The sequence below is a fragment of the Pseudopodoces humilis genome, chromosome 4, assembly GCF_049639895.1.
Source record: "Pseudopodoces humilis isolate 2021_Gansu_Grassland_sample_001 chromosome 4, ASM4963989v1, whole genome shotgun sequence".
In the NCBI taxonomy this organism is placed as follows: domain Eukaryota; kingdom Metazoa; phylum Chordata; class Aves; order Passeriformes; family Paridae; genus Pseudopodoces; species Pseudopodoces humilis.
The window spans coordinates 30,007,558-30,028,014 of NC_142203.1; the positions used below are offsets into that span (position 1 = coordinate 30,007,558).

Here is a 20,457-nt window from a genome sequence, read left to right on the forward strand (position 1 = left end):
ACCATTGTTATGATTTCCTACTTTTTTTGCAAGCCCCTGGTCCAATTTCTTCCTTTAATCTGAAAAGAGACAGAACCAGGATTCACATACAGCTCCAAAATCATCATTCACAATCAACATCAATATCTACAAAATTTTTATTTTCCCAAACAGAAGCAAACTCATATGAACCAAGTGACAATGACTTTCACTCAAAAAAAAAAAAAGCAAATAACAAATGGCATGTATACAGACACAGAGTAGTAGTAAGATGATGGAAGGATTTACTTCCTGTATATGCTAGCAACTCCTAGTAATTTCTTAAAATGTGAAAGGAAAGATGAGAGTACCTTTTGGGGACGGGAGTGCTTTTTGGTTGACACTCCAGTTTACAAGTGTTTTGGAAAGTGTTTTGGAATTCCTTCCAAAGCCTTTTCTCATTTGAGAAATAACTTCTTTCCCAGCTGAAGCAAATAGGAATGTCATTGCCGTGTGAATCTTTTCATTAATCCTCTATCAGATGCTTTTTGCTAAACAGCTACAAAACATGTTCTGCAGTCCACTAGCCCTGCCAAAACCGAAACAGGTCCAGACGCATGCTGTATTAACTAGGAAACAGCTCAGTAAGGCCCAAGCACAAAGACAAATGAGAAGAAAAAATTAAACTACATTAATACCCATCCTCTTTGTGATTTTCAGTAGAACAACAGTCCCTAAGAATCACACCCAAATGGCTCTCAGCTCACCTTGGGAGGCTCAGGTTCCGCAATGCCATTTTCTGCACCTTCAGCTGGCTCTTCTGCATCCAAAAGGATAGTCCAGCGATCCATGAGAACATCATCCGCCTCATCCACAGAAACCAAAATGGAGTATGGGTCCTCCCCACTGTAGCCAGCTCCCCAGCGCAAGACCCTCCCCAAATCATTACCTGGGCAACAGTGAAGAACACCAAAACATGACCGTGTTTCACAAGCAGTGCATCAGCCCTGTTTTACAAATCACACTGCACTACAGTGCTCCAATCAAGTCACAGAATTAATTTGTTTGGAAGGAAGAATTATCTAGCAGAAAGAAAAATAAATCTAAGCTGTGTTGTGTCTGCACACGTGGTAACCACTGCATACAGACACACAGGAGTGTTTCCACAAAAAGTGGTGGAAAAGTTTGTTATGGAGTTGAGACACCAGGGTGCAACTGAGTTTGCTGTCTTACAGCAATGGCTGATGCACCTGCAATTGTAAGGAGGAGGATATTTTGCCCTCCCAAATCCTGCCCACTGACCCACACACATCAACACTCCTGCTGCTTGTTTTCCCTGATGGTGTTTTTCTGAAAGCAGGACTGACATTTCCTTGAAAAGCTGATAGACTGGTTTACTCTCCAGCACTAGCCAGAATTGAATCTCACAGCACGTCAGCTGCAAAACTGAGTACTCTGTCAGACAGATAGAGATAAAACTTTCCAGAGGGTTTCTGTTCTCAGCAGAAGAGTGGTTCTTGCTGTGATTCTCACCTGTTCCTAAAGGTAAGATGGCAACTGAGGGCTCTGAGCACACCAGCTTGTGCCTGATCTCCTCGAGTGCACCAAGGACCCAGCCAACGGTGCCGTCACCTCCACACACCAGCACTCGGAAGGAGGGGACTTTGGAAAATGTGTGAAACCTCCATTGTGAAGTGAAGCACAGGGGAAAAGAAAAGTTAACAATGGAATATAGGAAATGCAAAGTCCCCATATGCTATTTAAAATAACACAGTATTATTGGATTTCTGCCCATGCCCCTTTACCGTCAGTTTCTGGATCAAATTCAACAAAGTGAATGGAAAAACATGAAGTTGTAGATAAAGATTATTTTAAAAAGAGTGAAAACCATATTCCTCTATGATTTTTCACAGACAGAACTAAATGGTTAATCACTTCCTTTTGCAAGGGCACAGAGACCTAACTAGTCATAATTTTGATGTGAACATCTGTAACTTTCTAAATCCTAGAGGAGATGTTGATTATTGCTGGTGTTTTTGTACTTAGTCATAAGAATCACAGTACATTTTCTTCTCCATAGTATTGTTTTCCTGGTGATGCTTACCTTTTGTGGCTCTTCATCCTACATACCAATATATTATGCAAAAGAATTGTTATTTCCCATTGCACAAGAAACACTGAACAAGTGGGAGTATTTTGCCATAAAGCTACAGAAAGATTCCAAAGCCAAAACAAAACGAACTGGTTACTTAAGCTGCAGCTTGAAATGCATTAAAAGGACAACAGAATTATACAGTTCTGACAGAAAAATTAGTTTAGCTTGTTTATCTTGTCTCCTACATAAGCTGCATTTTTCCCAAAAAGCTTTTGATCTCAAGATCTTGTCGTGACCAGTTTTTTATTAAAGCAGTAGTGAAGGAACAAGGAATAGGCTACAACCATCGCTTTCAGTTTTATAAAGCTGTAACAAAGTGGGGTTCATTAAACCAAGTCATCAGCTCCTGTCTTCCTACAAGCACATTATGTTCTGTTCCTTGTAGAAATGTTGCAGCTGTGATCAGGCAGACCCTGTTAATTCTGCAGCTAACTGTGGCCAAGTTTCAAGAGTCAAAATAGAAAATTTTATTATAGTTTCCTGGTAGTTCCCATGAAACATCAGAAGAAATAAAAGCAAAAATCCACCCTCATCAGGAAATCTCCATTCAAATATAAAATCCAAATAAAATTCAAATATAAAATCTATTTATCTTCAATCATTATTAAGTATGTGCTACTGTAAAGTGCATATGACTTTCCCAGGGCCAGACTCTACTATATTTGACAGAAGTATATACATCAGGAACTACTCTATTTTCTTTTCTTTAGAGAACTCCACAAATATGTTGTCACAGTAAGAACAGTCAAAGAGAAATGATCCACTGCCCTGGTCTTCAGGCACAGAAGAGAAGCAATTTAGATCTTCAAAATAAGTGAATCTAGTCTACTCTTTTAGAGAATAATAAAACAATGTAAATTAAAAAAAAAAAAAATTAAAACATGATGACTTACCCAGGCAGTGGGCCCCCATTGGTAAGTTCAAAGACTTGATGTGGGTTTAACAGCTTTCTAAAACTGTACAGCAGATCCCGACCTTTGAGACCACCACTTTTTGGATTCACAAATACAAGAAGTGGGCAGCAATTCTGTGGTATCTTGGAAGCCTGAAAGCAAACAAGAAAAAGGATTAGTCAATGCCGTGAAAAGGCAGGAAAATCATTACTGCATCTCAGAACTATTACCTGATGCTTCCTTGATGCCTACTAAAAAAATCCAGATTCTAAAAATAAAAAGATTCAATGTCCAGCCAATAGACAAGTTAGCTGCTGATTTTGCTTCCCTAGGAATTGAAGGCTCCTTAACCCACTCCAAGTACACACTTGAGCCTAACATTAGAAACAAAGTCATTTTAATTAGCCCTTCCTACACATTTTCAGTAAACAGTCTAGGCCAAAGAACAGTGTGAGGGATAAGATGTATGATTAAACTGTTGATTAAACAGTTGATTGTCTGTATGATTAAAACTGTTTCCTTGTAAAGTGAGAACTTCTCCCCAAACCAACTGAAAAATCTTTAGTTTTGTGGTTTTCTTAGAATGCACATCAATTTACAAGGACAAAGCATTTAAAATGATGTTTGGGGCAGACAGTGGCGTACCTCTTCCTATGAGATTAGAAGCTGAAAGTTTCTTTTAAAAATATGTAAGCCAAGCTTTTTCATTATGAGGATTTACTCAGGGCTGCCAGTATCTTGCAACCTACTGAAGCTGCTGCTGAAAGGACTCTCAAAGCCTCCAGAAACTGCAAAGGAGGCCATTGGACATGGCAGAGGTGAGATTTCCTGGGGCACTCCATGGACTCCGTAGAAACAATATCTGCAGCCTCACTGGAGATCAAAACTTCCAGCCAACAGATGCACCTTAGGACTAGTTTTCACCCAGCCTGTCTGCCTGTAAATAGTTCTGTAAAATTATTTGTAAGTAGTTCTAGAAAGATTAGAGAACACCAGCACACCTTTTATCCATCCTGCCACAAGGCTGGGGTGCAGGTACATGCCAGCAAAGTCCACTGGACGTTTCAACAACTGCACTTCTAAACAGAAATGTTTGCCATAGTCCCTAAGTTGTGGTAATTCTTATTTAAAAATTGGACAGCATTCAGGGAACAGCAATTTGTCACGCAGCTGACCGGATGGATTCAGGGAACAGAACAACAGTGCTAAATATAAGTCAATTTAGACAAGAATGATTCAGGGGTCGGTGAGGCAGCAGCATGACCACAGCGTGCAAGCATGTGGAGAGATACCAACAACTACAGATGGGAGGAGGCAGCACCCAGACAGCCTTTCAGCTGCTGCCTGTAAGCGATGAGGTGAACAACAGAGGAATCGGGTCAAATTAACCAGTTACATTTGTGGGGATGCAAAATGGAGTCTGACATTCAGATACACCAGATGTGATTTAGGCACTAAGAAGCAAATGATTCTTTGGGTCTTCACAGTACTTGAGAGATTTCCTCTAATTTTCTGTTCTTAGAAGAGCTGGGTGCTAATCCTCTGCAAGTCACACCCTGCCAGATGTGTCAAGATGCTGACAAACACATAAAAATCCTTCTTCCTTCTCCTCTAACACTGCCTGCATGAGAAATGCTCTCTGCCATCCAGTGTGATTTGTCTCTTGATAAAGAGAAAACACATTGAGAAGAGGAACACTAAGCAGGTATAAAAGCTGGTGAAGCAGGCACACACTGCCCCTTCTTTTATCATCCTTCAGATTCTATGAGACATTCAGTTTAAAAATATATCTGTTTTCTAGAAAAATGAATGAGCCAAACAAGGGCTGGTTTGGGGGACAAACAGCCAAAATAACCTCAGTTTTATTTTTCTGGAAAGGTTCCACTGCAGACAAAACAAGTAGGTTGATGATAAAGAGGCTGAAAGCTGTGCAGACAGCTCTCTCCAAAGGAACTACCTTCATGCTAAACTGAAAACTGACAACTTTGGCCTCTACATTCAGGCATTATTGAAAAGAGGGAAGCAATTACTCAAAGCATGCCCAACACATAACAAGGATAATTTATTAATTTCTGTTGAGTGCATGGAAAGAATATTTGTAGGCAGCAAAGGAACATAATGCATGCCACTGTCACAAAAAGGATTTCTTGAGTATTAAGTCAACAACTCAAGGATCCACACTTCCCAAAGAGACAAGTGGATTTCATCCCCTTGAGCCATTCCAAGCATTAACAGAAGAATAAGCAGAGCTCTGGTGTTTTCAGAAGTAAAGGCCATCTTGTTGCTCCATCATCATTTGCCATATCCCACTTAGAATAGTCCTTTGATAATCACAGAATCATCAAGATTGGAAGACAACTTTAGGATCATCAAGTCCAACCATCCACCCAGCACTGCCACTGTTAATGCCTAAACCACTCAACTACACCACCAGCACTAGATCCAGATGCCTTTTAAGCACCTGCAGGAGTGGTGACCTCCCTGGGCAGCCTTTTCTAATGCCTGACCCCCTTGACAGCGATACTTTTTTTCCTAATGTCTAATCTGAATGTCCCGTGTCTCAGATTAAGGCCATTTCCTCTTGTCCTCTCACTGCAGGCAGGACAGGAGAGACAGACCCCCCACCTCACTTCACCCTCCTTTCAGGAGTTGTAGAGAGTGATGGGGTCACCCTGAGCCTCCTGCTCTGGAGACTAAACAACCCCAGCTCCCTCAGCCAGTTCTCATAAGATATGTTTTCTGGTCCTTCCGTGATCCTTGTTCCCTTCTCTGAACATGCTCCAGCACATCAATGTCCTTTTCAGAGTGAGTGGCCCAGAACTGGACACAGCTCTGGGTATGGCCTCACCAGTGCTGAGTACAGGGCAATCCCTGCCTTGGTTCTGCTGACCACACTATTGCTGATGCAGGCCAGAATGCCATCCTTCTTGGCCACCTGGGCACACTCCTGGCTCAGGTTCAGCCAGATGTTGACCAGCATCCCCAGGTCCTTTTGTGCTGAATGCTTTCCAGCCACTCTGCCCAGCTGCTAGTGCTGTATGGGGTTAAATCCCACCAGCAACAGAAGGCAGAGCAGCTCTGAAAGGAAACATCATGTCCCATGGGGTAACAGAGCACACTGTTCCCTTCCAGCACTCTTTGTCTAGCTTTTACTCTGCCCTACCCTCTCTCCTGTCCACTTCCTATTTCTTCCTCTTCAGAGCTTTTTAAATACCTAAATTTAATCTCCAGTCATTTCAATTTTCTGAACAATACTGGCAACCTGAAACCTCGGGCTTGGTATAATGCCTGGAAACTTGTGGGGTTTAAAAAAGGGTGTTAACAGGATAATAAAAAGAAAAAATATGAAGTTCTGGAGCTCAAAGTAAACAAAAACTTTTCCAAAAAGGAATAGGAGCAAAGAAACCAGCCCAACACTGAAGTCTAACAAATCTCTTACTTGAATGTAATAAGAACATTTGATTATCTTCTCTTCTTCAGGAAATCAGTTTCTAAAAATAGGCACATTTAGAAGTGACACGCTGGACACATGTTTTATATTACTTGCTTTTACAGGCACGTTCTAATGCACTGGATTTAAAACCAAGTAACTGAAATAATTCAAAAGCAACTTAAGGGAATCACAACTATTTCTGAGTATGGTACACTCTAAGGCATTCAAAAAACCAGCTGTGTTTTGTAAAGTTGTCTGAGATCCTACCCAAGTAACATAAATTGTTGCAAATACATATTTATAGTTGCTACTGTAAAGTGCCAACTATATTTCTTGTCAAATGTCAATACTGTACCTAAAAACCCCCAAGCCAGGTAAATATATACCCTGAATGCTACTAAGATTCCCAAGCAGCTACAGCAAATGCCTGGAGCTACTAAAAATTTGTATATGGTGTAAACTGAACAGTCCTACAACTCAAGCCCACCTTTGTTAAGGTATCTTCCAATGTAAATTCCTAACTATATGCATTTAGATGCAGCTATTCAGAATAAGAAGTATTCAAGAAAGTGCTTGTCTTTACAGTGAACTTACTTCCCATCACAACTCTTCATTGAGCTTGAAGAAGGTAAGAAACACTGCTAAATTCCCAGATAAAGGCCAGCTTCTAAAAAACCAATTTTTCGGTAAGGATTAAAAGCTCATGACAGCTTGTATAGTAGAGCAGGGCTGCTGCTGTGCATCCTCAAGAGCACCACTTAAAAAAGGTCCTTGATACAGCCCCACTGGGGACAGACGAGTGAGTTTGTTACTGGGCAGAAGACTGTGTGACTCACAGCCCGAGGACTCCCCTCCCCCTTTAGCCCTGGCTTCAGTGCTGTGCTTGAGGAGTGAAACCTGCAGAAGGGTTTCGTGTTGGCTGGCATCCAGGATGGAATTTATTGCTCCTTTCTTCGAGACAGCTGAAGGAGGTTGTGTGATTTAGACACTCTGACAGTCACTGTGAATTGCCTAATTTGTCAGGAGTAGCGCAACATGGCTTTAAACTGGGGAAAGATGTTTATTACCCATGCTAATCCCCTTTCCATTGACTGTACTGTGTATTCACACCTCGCAACAAAGCAGAACTAGGCGTTCTGTGCCACCAGCCTACCACTGTGACAACCACAGCACATTTTGCCAGGTGGTGGGCTGTCTCCAGAAACTGCAGATATCTCTGACAAGTAGAATTCAACATTTGCAAATGGCTGCCAGCAGCATCTTCCATGTACAAGGACTCACAATGCCCCAAGCACAAAATTTTCTCCACCCTGGCCAGAAAAGACTTATTATCTGATGAGAAATTATGTGCAAGGTGTCAAGGAGCTCCTGCTGGGTCAACCCCCAAGCCTTTTCTTTATTTTTTGGCATACTACATAAATGGAAGAATCACAGAATCATAAAAGTTGCAAAAAGACCCGTAACATCATCAATTCCAACCTTTGACTGAATACCATGTTGTTGACTAGACCACAGCACTAAGTGCCTTGTCCAGTCACTTCTTGAACACCCCCAGAGATTGGGGATCCCACCACTTCCCGGGGCAGTCCATTCCAGTGCTTGAAAACCCTTCCAGCAAAGGGTGAGAAAGGTGACAACCCTTTCAGAAAATGTTTTGGCTAGAACATTCATTTAACTATTATGCTTTTAAGATGTAAATATTTGTGTGAGGATTTAGTAGAATGGATGAAATGGAAAGTTTCATCTGTTTGGGAACTTTCTACATATTTTCCTGCTACTCGTAACGAATCTAAACAAAGTGCATCAGAGGGCACTCCACTAGTAAAAGGCATTAGTGATAAAGCCACCAAAACCTGTGCTGGTATTGGCCTCATACAACTGTCTGCTGACTTCCTTGCTTGCCAGTGCTGAAAAACAAGCTCTGTTAAATTAGTTCTGAACTGAAAGACTTTGTCCTGCAAGGTCTTTCACCTTGATTTGATACCAAACAGTGAGACCAAACTGTCCCCAAAGTTCCTTACACACAGCAGCTAAACAGCTTTATAAAATACTGCAGGTTTGTTTTTTTTTTTTCACACTCCAGTGAAGAGAGTATTTTCATTTATTTGAATACTGTGAAATGAAGAAGTGTTTGATTAAATTCCTAACGCGCTGAAACAGCGGAATAGATCAACACATCTGATAACACTAACTGCTTGACTTTCTAACAAACAGCTTATGCAACAGCTGAGCTGTGCTCAGTCTTCTCACTAATGGTAATAAGATTTGAATTTGGTAATAAGAATTGCTTTGGGTAGATCTGAACATGCCAGACTATATCAGACACAGAGTAAGCAAATTTCACCTCAGAAAAATGCTAGCAACCTGCTAACCACCAATACTTCTGTGCTGTTACCCATTTTTAGAGAAGGACTATTTTGGTTTGTTGTTTTTTTGTTGGTTGCCTTTTTCTTTAATTTAATTGGTGATTTGGAAAAACCACTAGCCCTTCATTCCCAATTTCTTTATTTCGCTCAAAAAAGGAATGTCAAACATGGTATAAATTTAGTATTGTGTCAGTTCCTGTGTATTTCCTGGTACTGTATTTAAATCATCACACATATAAACAAAGACTAGTATTATCATAGGCTATAAAGATAGCCTGGGTTGGAAAGTACCGCAGGAGGTCATCTAGTCCAACTGCTGCCCAAAGTAAAGACAATAAGCAACCATTAGTCTAATGGTAATTAGTGAATGCCATAAGCTGGGTGGACAATCATACAAAAAACAACACTTGACATATCATTTAAATTAACTCTTGGCTCCTTTCAGTGAGATGACCAAATATAAACAACACATGCAGAAATGCAAACACAATGCTTTTGCCCGTGTACAGCCCCTCTCTCTTGCTTATATATTAGAAATTAATCCTTAGCAGCCTCCTGAGGTAGAATTTCTAAAAAATATCTTGCATCAGATAAGAGCAATATCTACATTTTTCTGGCATCAAGAAGTTATCTTCAAACATATTCATAGAGTCAGAAAAGCAGACATATGTAATCAACAGAGTGAAGGATATTCAACTTCACACCACAGACAGCAAAAACAGGCTCATAATGTATTTGCCTAAAAAACACCAAAAACAACTATCCATGCTTTGTGTTTCTCATAACAAGCACTCTGAAACCTAGTTTGGACAAGGGAGTCTAGATTTCTAAGGATTTCACAAAATGTAGTTCCTGTGCACACATAAGAACAAGGCACTCAGGTTTTTAGGAGGGGGTTTTTGATTTTTGCCAGTTGCATGGGAGCACTACCACTAGTATCTACTCATATAAAAAACACAATTTTGCCTTCAGAAAGCCTTGACCAGTGTAGGATTCATTTTTAAACAGTGAAAGCAGGTATGTGAACAAGGAGCTATGGCCATTGAACTTGATACCCTCCTATATAAAGCTGTATCATAATTCCCACTAATAATGTAATTTTTTGACCTTCTGTGATGTTCCAAGAAGTCAAACCAAGACTCTCACCTTGCTTGCCATAATGCAGCTCCAGAAATACAGTAACTGCAGGGTGCACAACACCTCAGCAGAAAGTAACTACGGCAACACTCTTTTTGGACAAAACCTACATAACCCTGGATAAAAGTATCACTTCACTCAGTTAATGATTTTCTTCTTATCACATTGACTCCACTTCATTAACATGAAACCTCTTACTAAACAATCTGATTCATATGAAAGTGATTAGTAACAAGAATAAATCAGAATCAAGCCTGAATTTGTGAAAGGACTCTTGTGCTACGTCTTTCAGAAGACTGTGTTCTGAAATCCTCAAGGGGTAAACAAGGTCAAACTGCCTCTGCTACAGAATGGGTGAAATGAAGATAGTGTCACTGTGAAAATAAGCAGAAGTATTTTACCTCACATTTAGCTCCCATAACGAAGTTTTGTAAGCATTTTAAGACATACCAGCTGAAACATCACTTAATGTTTTGATCATTAAAAGAAACAAAAAGAAAGAAAAATTGACAATTGAACGGTAACAGGACAAACTATTTAACTCACTGAATATATCATATACATGAAGTACAGGCTCTGAAGTATGTTTTTTTTTCATCACACTACTTATAGTATGGCCTCTTTGAATAAAACATATTTTCATTTAGTTCTAGCAGAAAGAGTTTTAAAGGCAGTTGTTTTTTTCTTTTAAAGACATTTTTTAATTCAAACCTGTCTCTTACCATAACTGCAGGAATCACCACAGCATTCAGAGGCTTGTCATTGACAACAGTATCTTTAACTAGCATATATATTCTTTCAGCTTCAGAAAAACATGAAATTTGGAGTACAACAGCACCTGTAAAGAGGCATCAGAACTACTTTTTATATTTTCTATTTTTATTATTAGAAAATAGGTCTCATATTACAGCAAAAGTTTACCCAGTTTACTGAAGACATTATTCAGCAAAACTTATTCTTGCATTTGCTTGTTATCAGTTGAATTGTGTTGTTCTGTTTCTAAACCTTCCTTCCTACCCTCAAAAACACCTCATATTTTTATTAAAGCAAAGCAATTTGAAGACAAGAACTGTAGCACGGAACTAATGCATATTTAAAGTTTTCCTTTGAGCTTCAGGGGTAGGGCCTATTTGCATACTCTTTATCATGACTAACATTCTGTTCTCATCATGTAAAAGTGACAGAGGTATCAGGTTTCATTTTGTATCCCATTATTAACAATCCAAGTTCTGTTCATTAACAATATCTCAGTAAGAATTACTGCAAGCAAATTTATGGGCTGATAATCAAGTTTAGATCTTTATTTTGGCTTAGGTTCTGAATGGAGCAGTTGGGGAAGAAGGGAAGACAAAAGAGAAAAGACAAAATAAACACTGACAAGTTAGTGTAAAGTAGGGTATTTGGTGAGGAGGAAAACAAGGCAGGATAAAACAAAAATGCATAATGGAGTGTATGTATACAAGATGTAGGATGGTAACATAACCTGGCTGTGACAAAAAGGGAGAGTTAGGAAGTTATGAGAACCACAAATACAAACATAAGAAGAAAGTGGCAATAAAAATCACATACGAGCAGAAACACGTGAAAAACACATGCATGTAAATATGGTTTAATGCTGCTGTGACAAGGGATGAGTATCACAAAACCAAGTATTCGTCACTGGCAAATATGGAAAGGAGAAGGTGCATCTGAAAGCTTTACAGCTTTTCCTATGAAAAGATCAAAATCAATCAGTACCAATTAGTCATGTGGAGACAGCAAATAACAGAAAGGAAGCACACATCAGTCTTCAAAACCATGCTATAGAAAGACCCATTTAGCAGACTTGGAAGTTAAGCCTGCCAAAGGATGTCAAACATCTTGAGTACAGACACCTAAACATACAGAAGAGAAAATTCCACACTTGAAATTTTTACCAAATGCAGATCTCCACCTGACCACTGCACTAAAGCTGCCCAGAGCCACTGCTGCTCCAGCTGTCAGAAGCCTCATGGCTTCTCCGACTTTGCTGAAATAAAATTCATACAGCAAAAGCAAAGAAACAACTCAAAGGATGAATACATTTATTTTCTTCAACTTTCAGCCATTGAACTCTAGCTCTTAACACTGCTAGGAAACAGTGACTATGAAATAATCCCACTGAGTCCAAAAGCAGTACCAAATTTTAGTATTCTCAAAATCACGGAGAGAGAACACTTGAAGGATTTTTAACAGTTCTGTGGTGTTAGATTATTCAGCTGAAGTGCAACTTCAAAACTCATTTTTTTGATTAAATATTACTGCCTTCTGGTACACAAGGCATGAAGCCAACCTTTTAACTTTTTTTAATAAGGTAACACTAATCCACTGCTCTTCATAAATACAATGTGTTACATTTTACCTGAAGGGCTTTTTGCTTATGCAGTAAGACTAACATACTCTGAGCTTCCAGCCTCTAGTATTAAGCTGCAGTTTTGAACATAGACATTGTTTGCAAGACTAAAAATTTTAATGCTTACCTTGTGCTTGATAAACATGACTCACAGATACTACATTTGCTGCAAAGGGTAAAAATATAAACACATAAAATCTTGGGTACATTTAGAGTAAATATTTAAAGTATTTTAAAAAGTTACATAAATATAATATAAATAAATATTAAAAGTTATACAAATACAGGGAGAACCTCCAGCTAACACTTTCCCTCTCATGTTTACTTTGCAAGTAAGAAAAGCTAAACTGATTTTCATAAAAGGTGACTAAGAATTATTTCTGGCATTTCAAGTTTAATTCCTCTTGAAGTGACATAAAAGATTGTGAAAAAATGCCTTGTTTCCTACAACAAAAAGCATGACACATTCCTGACACTGTTTATACAAAGTATTGGTTGAAGGAGTATTATGAAAATTCAATTGCACTTCTTTGAAAAAGAAAAATAATTTCTTTTCCCTGAGTGTTTTTCCGTATATGTATGAACACACTGCTCACACTTCTCCATGATGGGGCACAGAGCTCATGACTAACCTGGAGAACAGCCCAGGCAGAAAGTGTCAGAGGTTAAAAAAGGCACAATATTCTGTGCATGGTTTAAGGTATGTATAATTCTTCTAAAAAGGGATGCCTTTTCACATAAACAAACAAAAAAAAAGGTGTAGTCAAATATAAGTAGAGTAATGTAACAATTATTCTGTAAATAAACAGCTGTCACATCTCTCCTGTAACTGTGAGCATGCTAAAATTATTTTAAAAGCCCACATGAGAGTAAAAGGCAGAATAATTTTTTAAAATCTGGTCAGAAAAAGTTAAAATTATAAGAAAAATGAGAAATTTACGCTACTACATTTTGTTCTGTACAAAAATTGTTTGAAAATGTACCTGTTTACTTACTTTTGATAGCTAATTCTTCCTTGAGAATATTTGCATATTCTTCAGGGGAAAGCTGGGGTGGAAGGCCACCAACAAATAAATTTACTTGTACAATGGATTTACTGTTTTCCACAATGTAAAATCTTGTTTGATTCATTTGACGTATTGAAGTCTACCAAAATAAAGGAAAATAAATGTCATGACATTAGTAATCACATCCTCTATGCTTAGAGAATATCAGAAACAGAAACGAACTTCAGTTCAAGCACTTGGCTTCTCTACCCTTGAGCCTGCTTAGGGAGTAACCAATGACTGACTTTTTCTGTAAGAAAGGAGACTCCATGCTTGCTAGGAAAAAAAAAAAAAAAAAAAAAAAGACAAACCCAAAAGTTTCTTTTTCAGATTTACCTTTCTTATGTCCTTGAGTCTGTTAAGAATCAGTTCCTGACTGTCCAAGACCATGCGCTGAACTGGAGAGGGAAAGAACATTAATCATGTTAGAAAGCATGTACATTATTATCAGGCTCAATTACACAAAAACAGTAACAAGAAAAATTAGGGGATAAGTACAGCTCTGCATACAACTAATTTTCTCATAGAGGACCATGCAGATCTGAGCTACTTCTTATCCAACAATAAAAACACACAGGCGCTTGGAACAGTCTGACTTTTTCCACAGTTCTTAAACAACACCCTCCTTTAAAAAAAGTCAGAAACAGCCTGAACCCACTCAAAAGACAAGCAGTACTTTGGTCATAATCTAACAGTTTGACAGAGGACTTTAAAACTGTATTTCCTAACAAGTACAATAATAACCAACTTTTGTGTTTTATCAAAATATTAGAGCAAGTCTAACAACTTCCAGTAAATGTAAGGTTGCAAATGATGCTTTACAACAGAGCACTAGAAAACAACCAAGGTTATGACATTCACAAAGCTACAAAAACCTTATAAAACAACCTCCCAATAATGCTCACAGATAAGGCAAAGCATCAAGACTTTGTAGTATTTGAACTACAAAGATATTTATTCAACTGTGGTCAGAGCATTAGCATTACTTCTATGTCTTTATTTATTTCTCCATGCAACCTTGCAAATACCGAAGCACAAAGGGATGTCAACTTGGACAGCACCAGCCCAGCTCCTGCAGGATCACAGAACACCTGAGCAATGCTAGGACTGCAGATTTCTGTTCTTCCTAACACACAAACATATCACTGGGACTGTCTTAGGACCCAGACTTACTCTTCTTTAGGGGCTGTGTCAGGAGGGCAGAAGACAGGGGAAGGGAGCCATTTGAACTTTAGAATTAATCTTTAATAAGTAACTCCAATTAAGAAAATTATATCAGTTAAACATAGCCCCCCAAAACAGGGCAAAAGTGTCAATACCCACCAGAAACCACAAATGAGTTTTTATGTAATAAAGAAGGGGAACCTTATTCCCACAGGACACACAAGACTGACAAGAATCAGCATCACTTCTGATTAAGTATTTCAACATCATCATGAAGTTTCATTTGTGTTTTTTATTGTAGAAAATGAACTGTGACCGTTAGAAAGGGGGAAAAAAAGCCACGAGATCAGATGTGTTTTTGGCCAATGCTTCTTCACTTACCTTGCTTACTGCCCATAAGCACTTCCACCAGTTTGAAATTCTGGAGGCACTCTGTCTGCCAAAAGATATAGCATGTAAATTCAGCTTCTGACCAATATAATTTTGCCAGATGTTTACATTATTGTGTGTTATATCCTGTACATAGTGTATAACAGAGCACGGAAAATTAAACATTTAAAAAAAAATTAAATATTTTCAAATCAACCATGGTGGTTTTCCTCTAACCAATTCCTTCCAAGACAAGAATAATCTTCATTTTACACACTCATGGCATCACATTCCCATGCTCCTAAAAACATTGGCATTCTCACAGTCACATTGTGAAGGGACCCCTGTACAGCATGGTTAATACCATTCCTACTTCAGTGATGAACAGCTCATCTGGAGTATTTCCTGAGTGTCCTTCCAGAGAAAGCATGCAGGACTGGGAATGAGCCTGCTCTTGGAGAAGATGGCCCAGGAACCAGCTTGGCAAAAGCAGGTTGACCATTCCCCACCTCCTGGGAGACTCCAGGCACTGATGGAACAAAACCCTCTTCAGCTGTGCCACAGTCTTCTCCAAGCTACTGCCAGGGGCCACTCAAGTCCCTTGCAGCTGGACCAGAACAGCTGGCACAGCCAAGAGCTGAACCATTTACGACAATGACTGAAGCCCTGCAAACATATGACATTCAGGACTGAGGAAGGGTCTTAAATTTTGGCCCTGAGACTCAAGAGACAAATGATCTGGCTTTACGTGAACGGGGGCGTTAAGAGCCTCAACTGCCTACATGTGCTTTGCCTGATACTTGGTGAAAACAACTTGGGGCACAGGCAAATTCTGAATATTATAAAGAGGTTTCCTGTATGTGCATGCTTATACAGAGAAACAAGTAGAGCATTTAAAAATTACCATTACTGGAGAAATTGCAATTGAGCCAAAGAATTAAGTCTCGTACAGCATATAGCTAGCTGCCCAAATACAGAGACGTGAAGATCTTTCCCTAATAGAATTTCCAACTATACTGTTAGACACTTGTTTTTTTCAGATGAGACAAAACTTCGGACATGGCTGTTCCTATTTTTGTTAAAAAGTCCACAGCACTTGAGGAAACAGACTGACAACAAATCCTGAAAGTATGCTGTAGCCAAAACAAGCTGCATGCTTTACACAGCTGCATACACCTAGACAGATCTCAGATGATGACTTACTGCAGAGAGCTAGTCACATGCATGTTCCTATGTACCTGTAAATAACCACTAAGGGCAGCAGTCACCCTCTTCGAGCATGGCTGTGCCCTGGGGCAGTGGAACTACGCTGATTTGCCGGTGTGCTGACAAGCCCCAGGAGCTGACATGTGCACACTACAGCTTTGTGTCGCCACACTGGTGAGGTTGGGACTGCCTATGGCTTGGCATGCTAGCAAAGTCTACCAAAGTGTTTCCTAAAAGTCATGCTGTTTTGGCACCAACCCTAAGAAGGACAGGCAGACTGAAAAGAGATTATCTTCCAAGGAAAGCATGTGCACCTACAAGATTACAAGATTTAGCTAGAATTTTTCAGTGAGGTGGGAAGCAATGCAGACAGTAAAGAACGTGGGTGCTGTTTCAAGTCCTTTCTTGCAGCCCTTGGGAGCTACAGAGATGCTGCTTGCCACTGAAGGAAAAGAATTTCTGCAGTGCTCTTGAATGTTTTTATTAATTGTCTGGATGAAGAAATCAAATGCACTGTGAGTTTCCTGATGATACTAAGCTAGGAGGAACTGTGGACACCCTCAGATGCAGGGGATCTTTTTGGAGCGATGTGGACATGCTAGAAAACTGGGCAATCACCAACCATATAAAACTTTTAACAAGAACTACTGCCAGATTCTTAACCTGGGATGGGGTAATCCTGGATTAGGTGGAGAGTAGCCCAGTGGAGAAAGATCTTGTAGACTGGGTCAACAGCAAGCTGAACACGAGTCAGCAGAGCCCTGGCAGCCAGGAGTGCCACCTGTGTCCTGGGGTGCATCAGGCACAGCATCACAGCCAGGCAAGGAAGGGGATTGTCCTGCTCTGCTCTGACCTGGGTGCCCCCTCACCTTGAGTGCTGGGGGCAGGTTGGGGTGCCACAATAAGAGATGGACATCAACTCATCTGAATGTGCCCAGAGCAGAGTGACCAAGATGAGAAAATCTCAAGGTCAAGCCATGGAAGGACTTCTGAGGTCACTTGGTTTGTTCACTCTGGAGAAGAGGAGGCTTAGGGGTGACCTCATCATGGTCAACAGTTTCCTTAAGGCAGGCAGTGAAGGGAGAGGTGCCAATCTCCTCTCTCTGGTGACCAGTGATAGGAGCCAAGGAAAAGAGAATGAAGCTGCACTAAGGGGAGTTCAAATTAGATGTTAGGAAAAGGTTCTTCACTGATAGCGCTGCTGGTCACTGGAACAGGATCCCTAGGAAAGTGTTCATAGCAGCAAGTTTGTGAGAGTTCAGGAAGTGTCTGGACAATGCTGTTAGTCATACTCTTCACTTTCAGGTAACCCTGCAAGAAGCAGGAAGCTGGACTCAGTGGCCTTTATGGGTCCTTCCCAACTTGAGATATTCTGTGATTTTACAATTTCCTTTGGAGCAGCATAAAGAATTAGGAGACAAGGATGATCATCCTAGGAGTGCCAACTTCCCAACAATGTGAAATTAGCAGAGCAGCTACATAGTAAGTGTGTTTTAAATATTTCAAGACATAAACAACCAGTAAAAATATGCTGCACCCCAAGAATCATGGTGTTCATGCAGGTAAATCTGCTAGACCCAGAAACACTACCATCCAGTACAGGCCTACCTACCCTGAAGATGGTGTTAGGCTTTGAGCAGCATGCTGGTCACAAAAGATCATCTACCAAATGCTAACAAGATTTACAGTAACTGCAAATTAAGGGACTGTATTTTTTCTGAAGAGAAAAATATATACTTTCAGGGTCACTCAGGTGGTATATGGATGTGCTTAGGATCTTTCACTTACCTGCCTTCCAAGTAATGGCAGCACTTCTTTGATCACAGTCTGCACAGTGCTATCCTTATTTACTCGTAGAGAAACATATGCCATTCCTACCCTAAGGAGAAAAATACTTATTTGAGGACCTATACTGTGTGTACCTTTATAAAACAAGTATAGAATTTTCTCAAATATATTTGTATTAGTTGAAGCAAGCTGTTCCCTGCTTACGGCAGATGAGGTATCAGTGCCACAGACAAGTCAAGGAACTGCTAATTACAACTGTAGCACTACAGATTAGCTTCTTCCTAATCACAAAGATAACCTGCAAGTCTTTTCCAAAATTTGTCAATGCAGCTGCAACAGCAAAATGAACACATGGTTAAATTTCATCCCACAGGTCTTCAGAAATTAGTAAATCCAGACCATTTTGTTTCTACTATTAAATATGCTTAAAATTCATACTGTCTCAGTGGTAAATTGCATCACTTTTTTTTTTTTTTTTCCCCTCCTCATCTCACATGGAAAGCTGCACTGTAGTTTTTCCTAATTCACATTTCTTTGAAAAAATCCATCAATTTTTCAAGTGACGTGTACGCCATCATTTTTTTTTACAGATGTAGTTAATGTAAAGTTGCATCTTTCTAACCAAACACATGATAATAGAACTGCACAAGTTACACTGTATGTTCCAAGCATGTAATGAAACCCAAGAGTTTCTAGGCATGGAAATGAACGTTATGCATACTACCTATTCAGAAAAATGAACAGAAGAATCCTGAAATACAGAAAAAGAAACTACACTCTGTTAAGAGTTCTGCAGCTTCAATAAATAAAGCAAACAGGGCTAGACTACAGAGGACAAATGCAGTCAAGCAGGATAACCTTGTGATCAAGAAGGAAAATACTCACTTGAGCCAGGCAGGATAAATTCTGATTACTTCCTCATCCTTTGGTTTGGCTCTGATGATCCAAGCTTCAGGAACAGATTCTCGGAATACTGAGCCCAAGTTGCTGTCCTCTGCAGCATCATTCCTGTTGATAACATCATCAGAGAGCAGCACCTGCTGCGTAAAGGTCTGAAGCTCATACTCCTGCTGGTCATCATTTATGTAGTACGCCCTCAAAGCAGCCTCCTAAAACACAGCAAGAAAAATTAACTTTTACTTGAAAATATACGATTAATACCTATACAGCCATAGACATTATAGATAACTGATTTATGAAATGAACCTTTAATGCACGTTCTAATCTCAGAGCAGTGGATACATAGCAATGGCAAAAAAAATAAAATCAAAAGAGTGAAGTTTCGAAAACAAATTTCAGCAAAGATGAAAGAAGAAAATTTGAGATATCAACGTATTTGAACACAATCCACAGTATTTTTGGCAAGTGATACTTATTTTAAGACCAAATGTAAAAATTCGGGTGCAATAAATCTACACTCATGCATGTAAGATTTACTTCACAAAGAAAATGGTAAATTACACTTGATTGAACCCAACTCTGCCTACTCAGTCTTCTCACACTAAGGAATGCTGAAAGTTAATGAGCTTCTCAGACACAAATCTGCCCTGAAACCACACACCTGGGAAGAGGAAAGGGAAGGGCTGTCCTTGCAAGATGCACACAGAAATTTTACATCCATAAGTGGCCCATGCCTGCAGCACCTCTGCTAACACAGATACTGCAGTCAATATAGATCATTTATAAGAACTTGTATTTCTCTTCTCTGTTATTAAAAGCACCAGCCGGGTAAAATGTGCTTGAAAGGCAAGTAGCACTCCTAAATAAAAGTGTTTTCAGTCCTGTACATAGTTTTTTCTTAAAGATCTTTGACACGCAGAACACTAAAAACCCTTTGCAAACTCCTGGTTTTTTTGAACACAGCATCAAGATAAAAATCCTAATGATCTTTAGCTTTATATTGTCAGAATTCTGATGTAATACATTCTTCAGACTTCTTTGCCAAGTCTGTTATGACTCTGAGACCTGAACAATTCTATTGCAAACCACCCTATTCCCCGCTCTGGGATTTAGCTCTCACAGCATGGGGTCTCTGCCTAGCCCAGTAAACAAAGATATGTACAGCATACTTGATTTAGTACTAAGTAATTTTCCTATCCCAGATGGAGCACTGGAAAAGCTAGGGAGTGGCCAGTATGTGATCAGTAATTGATTATTTTCACAGCCAAGGGGTGGAGAGAAGTATTACAAACTTTAGTGTTTAAAGCTGATTAACTCAAGTGCAATACTGGTGGCTGTCCAGGAAAAATATCAAACCACTACTACAGAAAAAGAGCAAGATCTAAGGAGCTGGTTATTCTGTATTGTTTGTATCAGTAAAATCAGTATGTATCAGTAAAATCAGGAGTAACACCAGGAAGCAGCATGACTGCTTAAAATGTGACACTGTGGTTGCTATTACGCTACAGATACGTAAGCCACTATTTCCTCAGATGGCCTAAAAAAGAGCACTACATGAAGAAGTCAAATTACATTGTAATATAGCACATTCACAGATTTTTGTTGAGTTACATTTCTAAAAATTATCTTTTTGCTATTGTAATATGAAACAATATGTATCACACTGGAAAA

General features: G+C 39.5%; 1 protein-coding gene across 1 annotated transcript in view; it reads right to left on the bottom strand.

The window, feature by feature from the left end:
- Window positions 1–20,457, bottom strand: part of DGKQ (diacylglycerol kinase theta) — an 88,129-nt gene that overhangs the window by 16,739 nt on the left and 50,933 nt on the right. The window contains exons 9-18 of the mRNA XM_005529979.3: window positions 18,772–18,995; window positions 17,887–17,977; window positions 14,905–14,959; window positions 13,696–13,757; window positions 13,309–13,459; window positions 12,441–12,479; window positions 10,665–10,780; window positions 3,007–3,158; window positions 1,492–1,640; window positions 726–907 (exon numbers count right to left, since the gene is read on the bottom strand). Of these exons, the coding sequence (XP_005530036.2) occupies window positions 726–907; window positions 1,492–1,640; window positions 3,007–3,158; window positions 10,665–10,780; window positions 12,441–12,479; window positions 13,309–13,459; window positions 13,696–13,757; window positions 14,905–14,959; window positions 17,887–17,977; window positions 18,772–18,995 (1,221 nt within the window). The remainder of the gene's footprint in view (window positions 1–725; window positions 908–1,491; window positions 1,641–3,006; window positions 3,159–10,664; window positions 10,781–12,440; window positions 12,480–13,308; window positions 13,460–13,695; window positions 13,758–14,904; window positions 14,960–17,886; window positions 17,978–18,771; window positions 18,996–20,457) is intronic.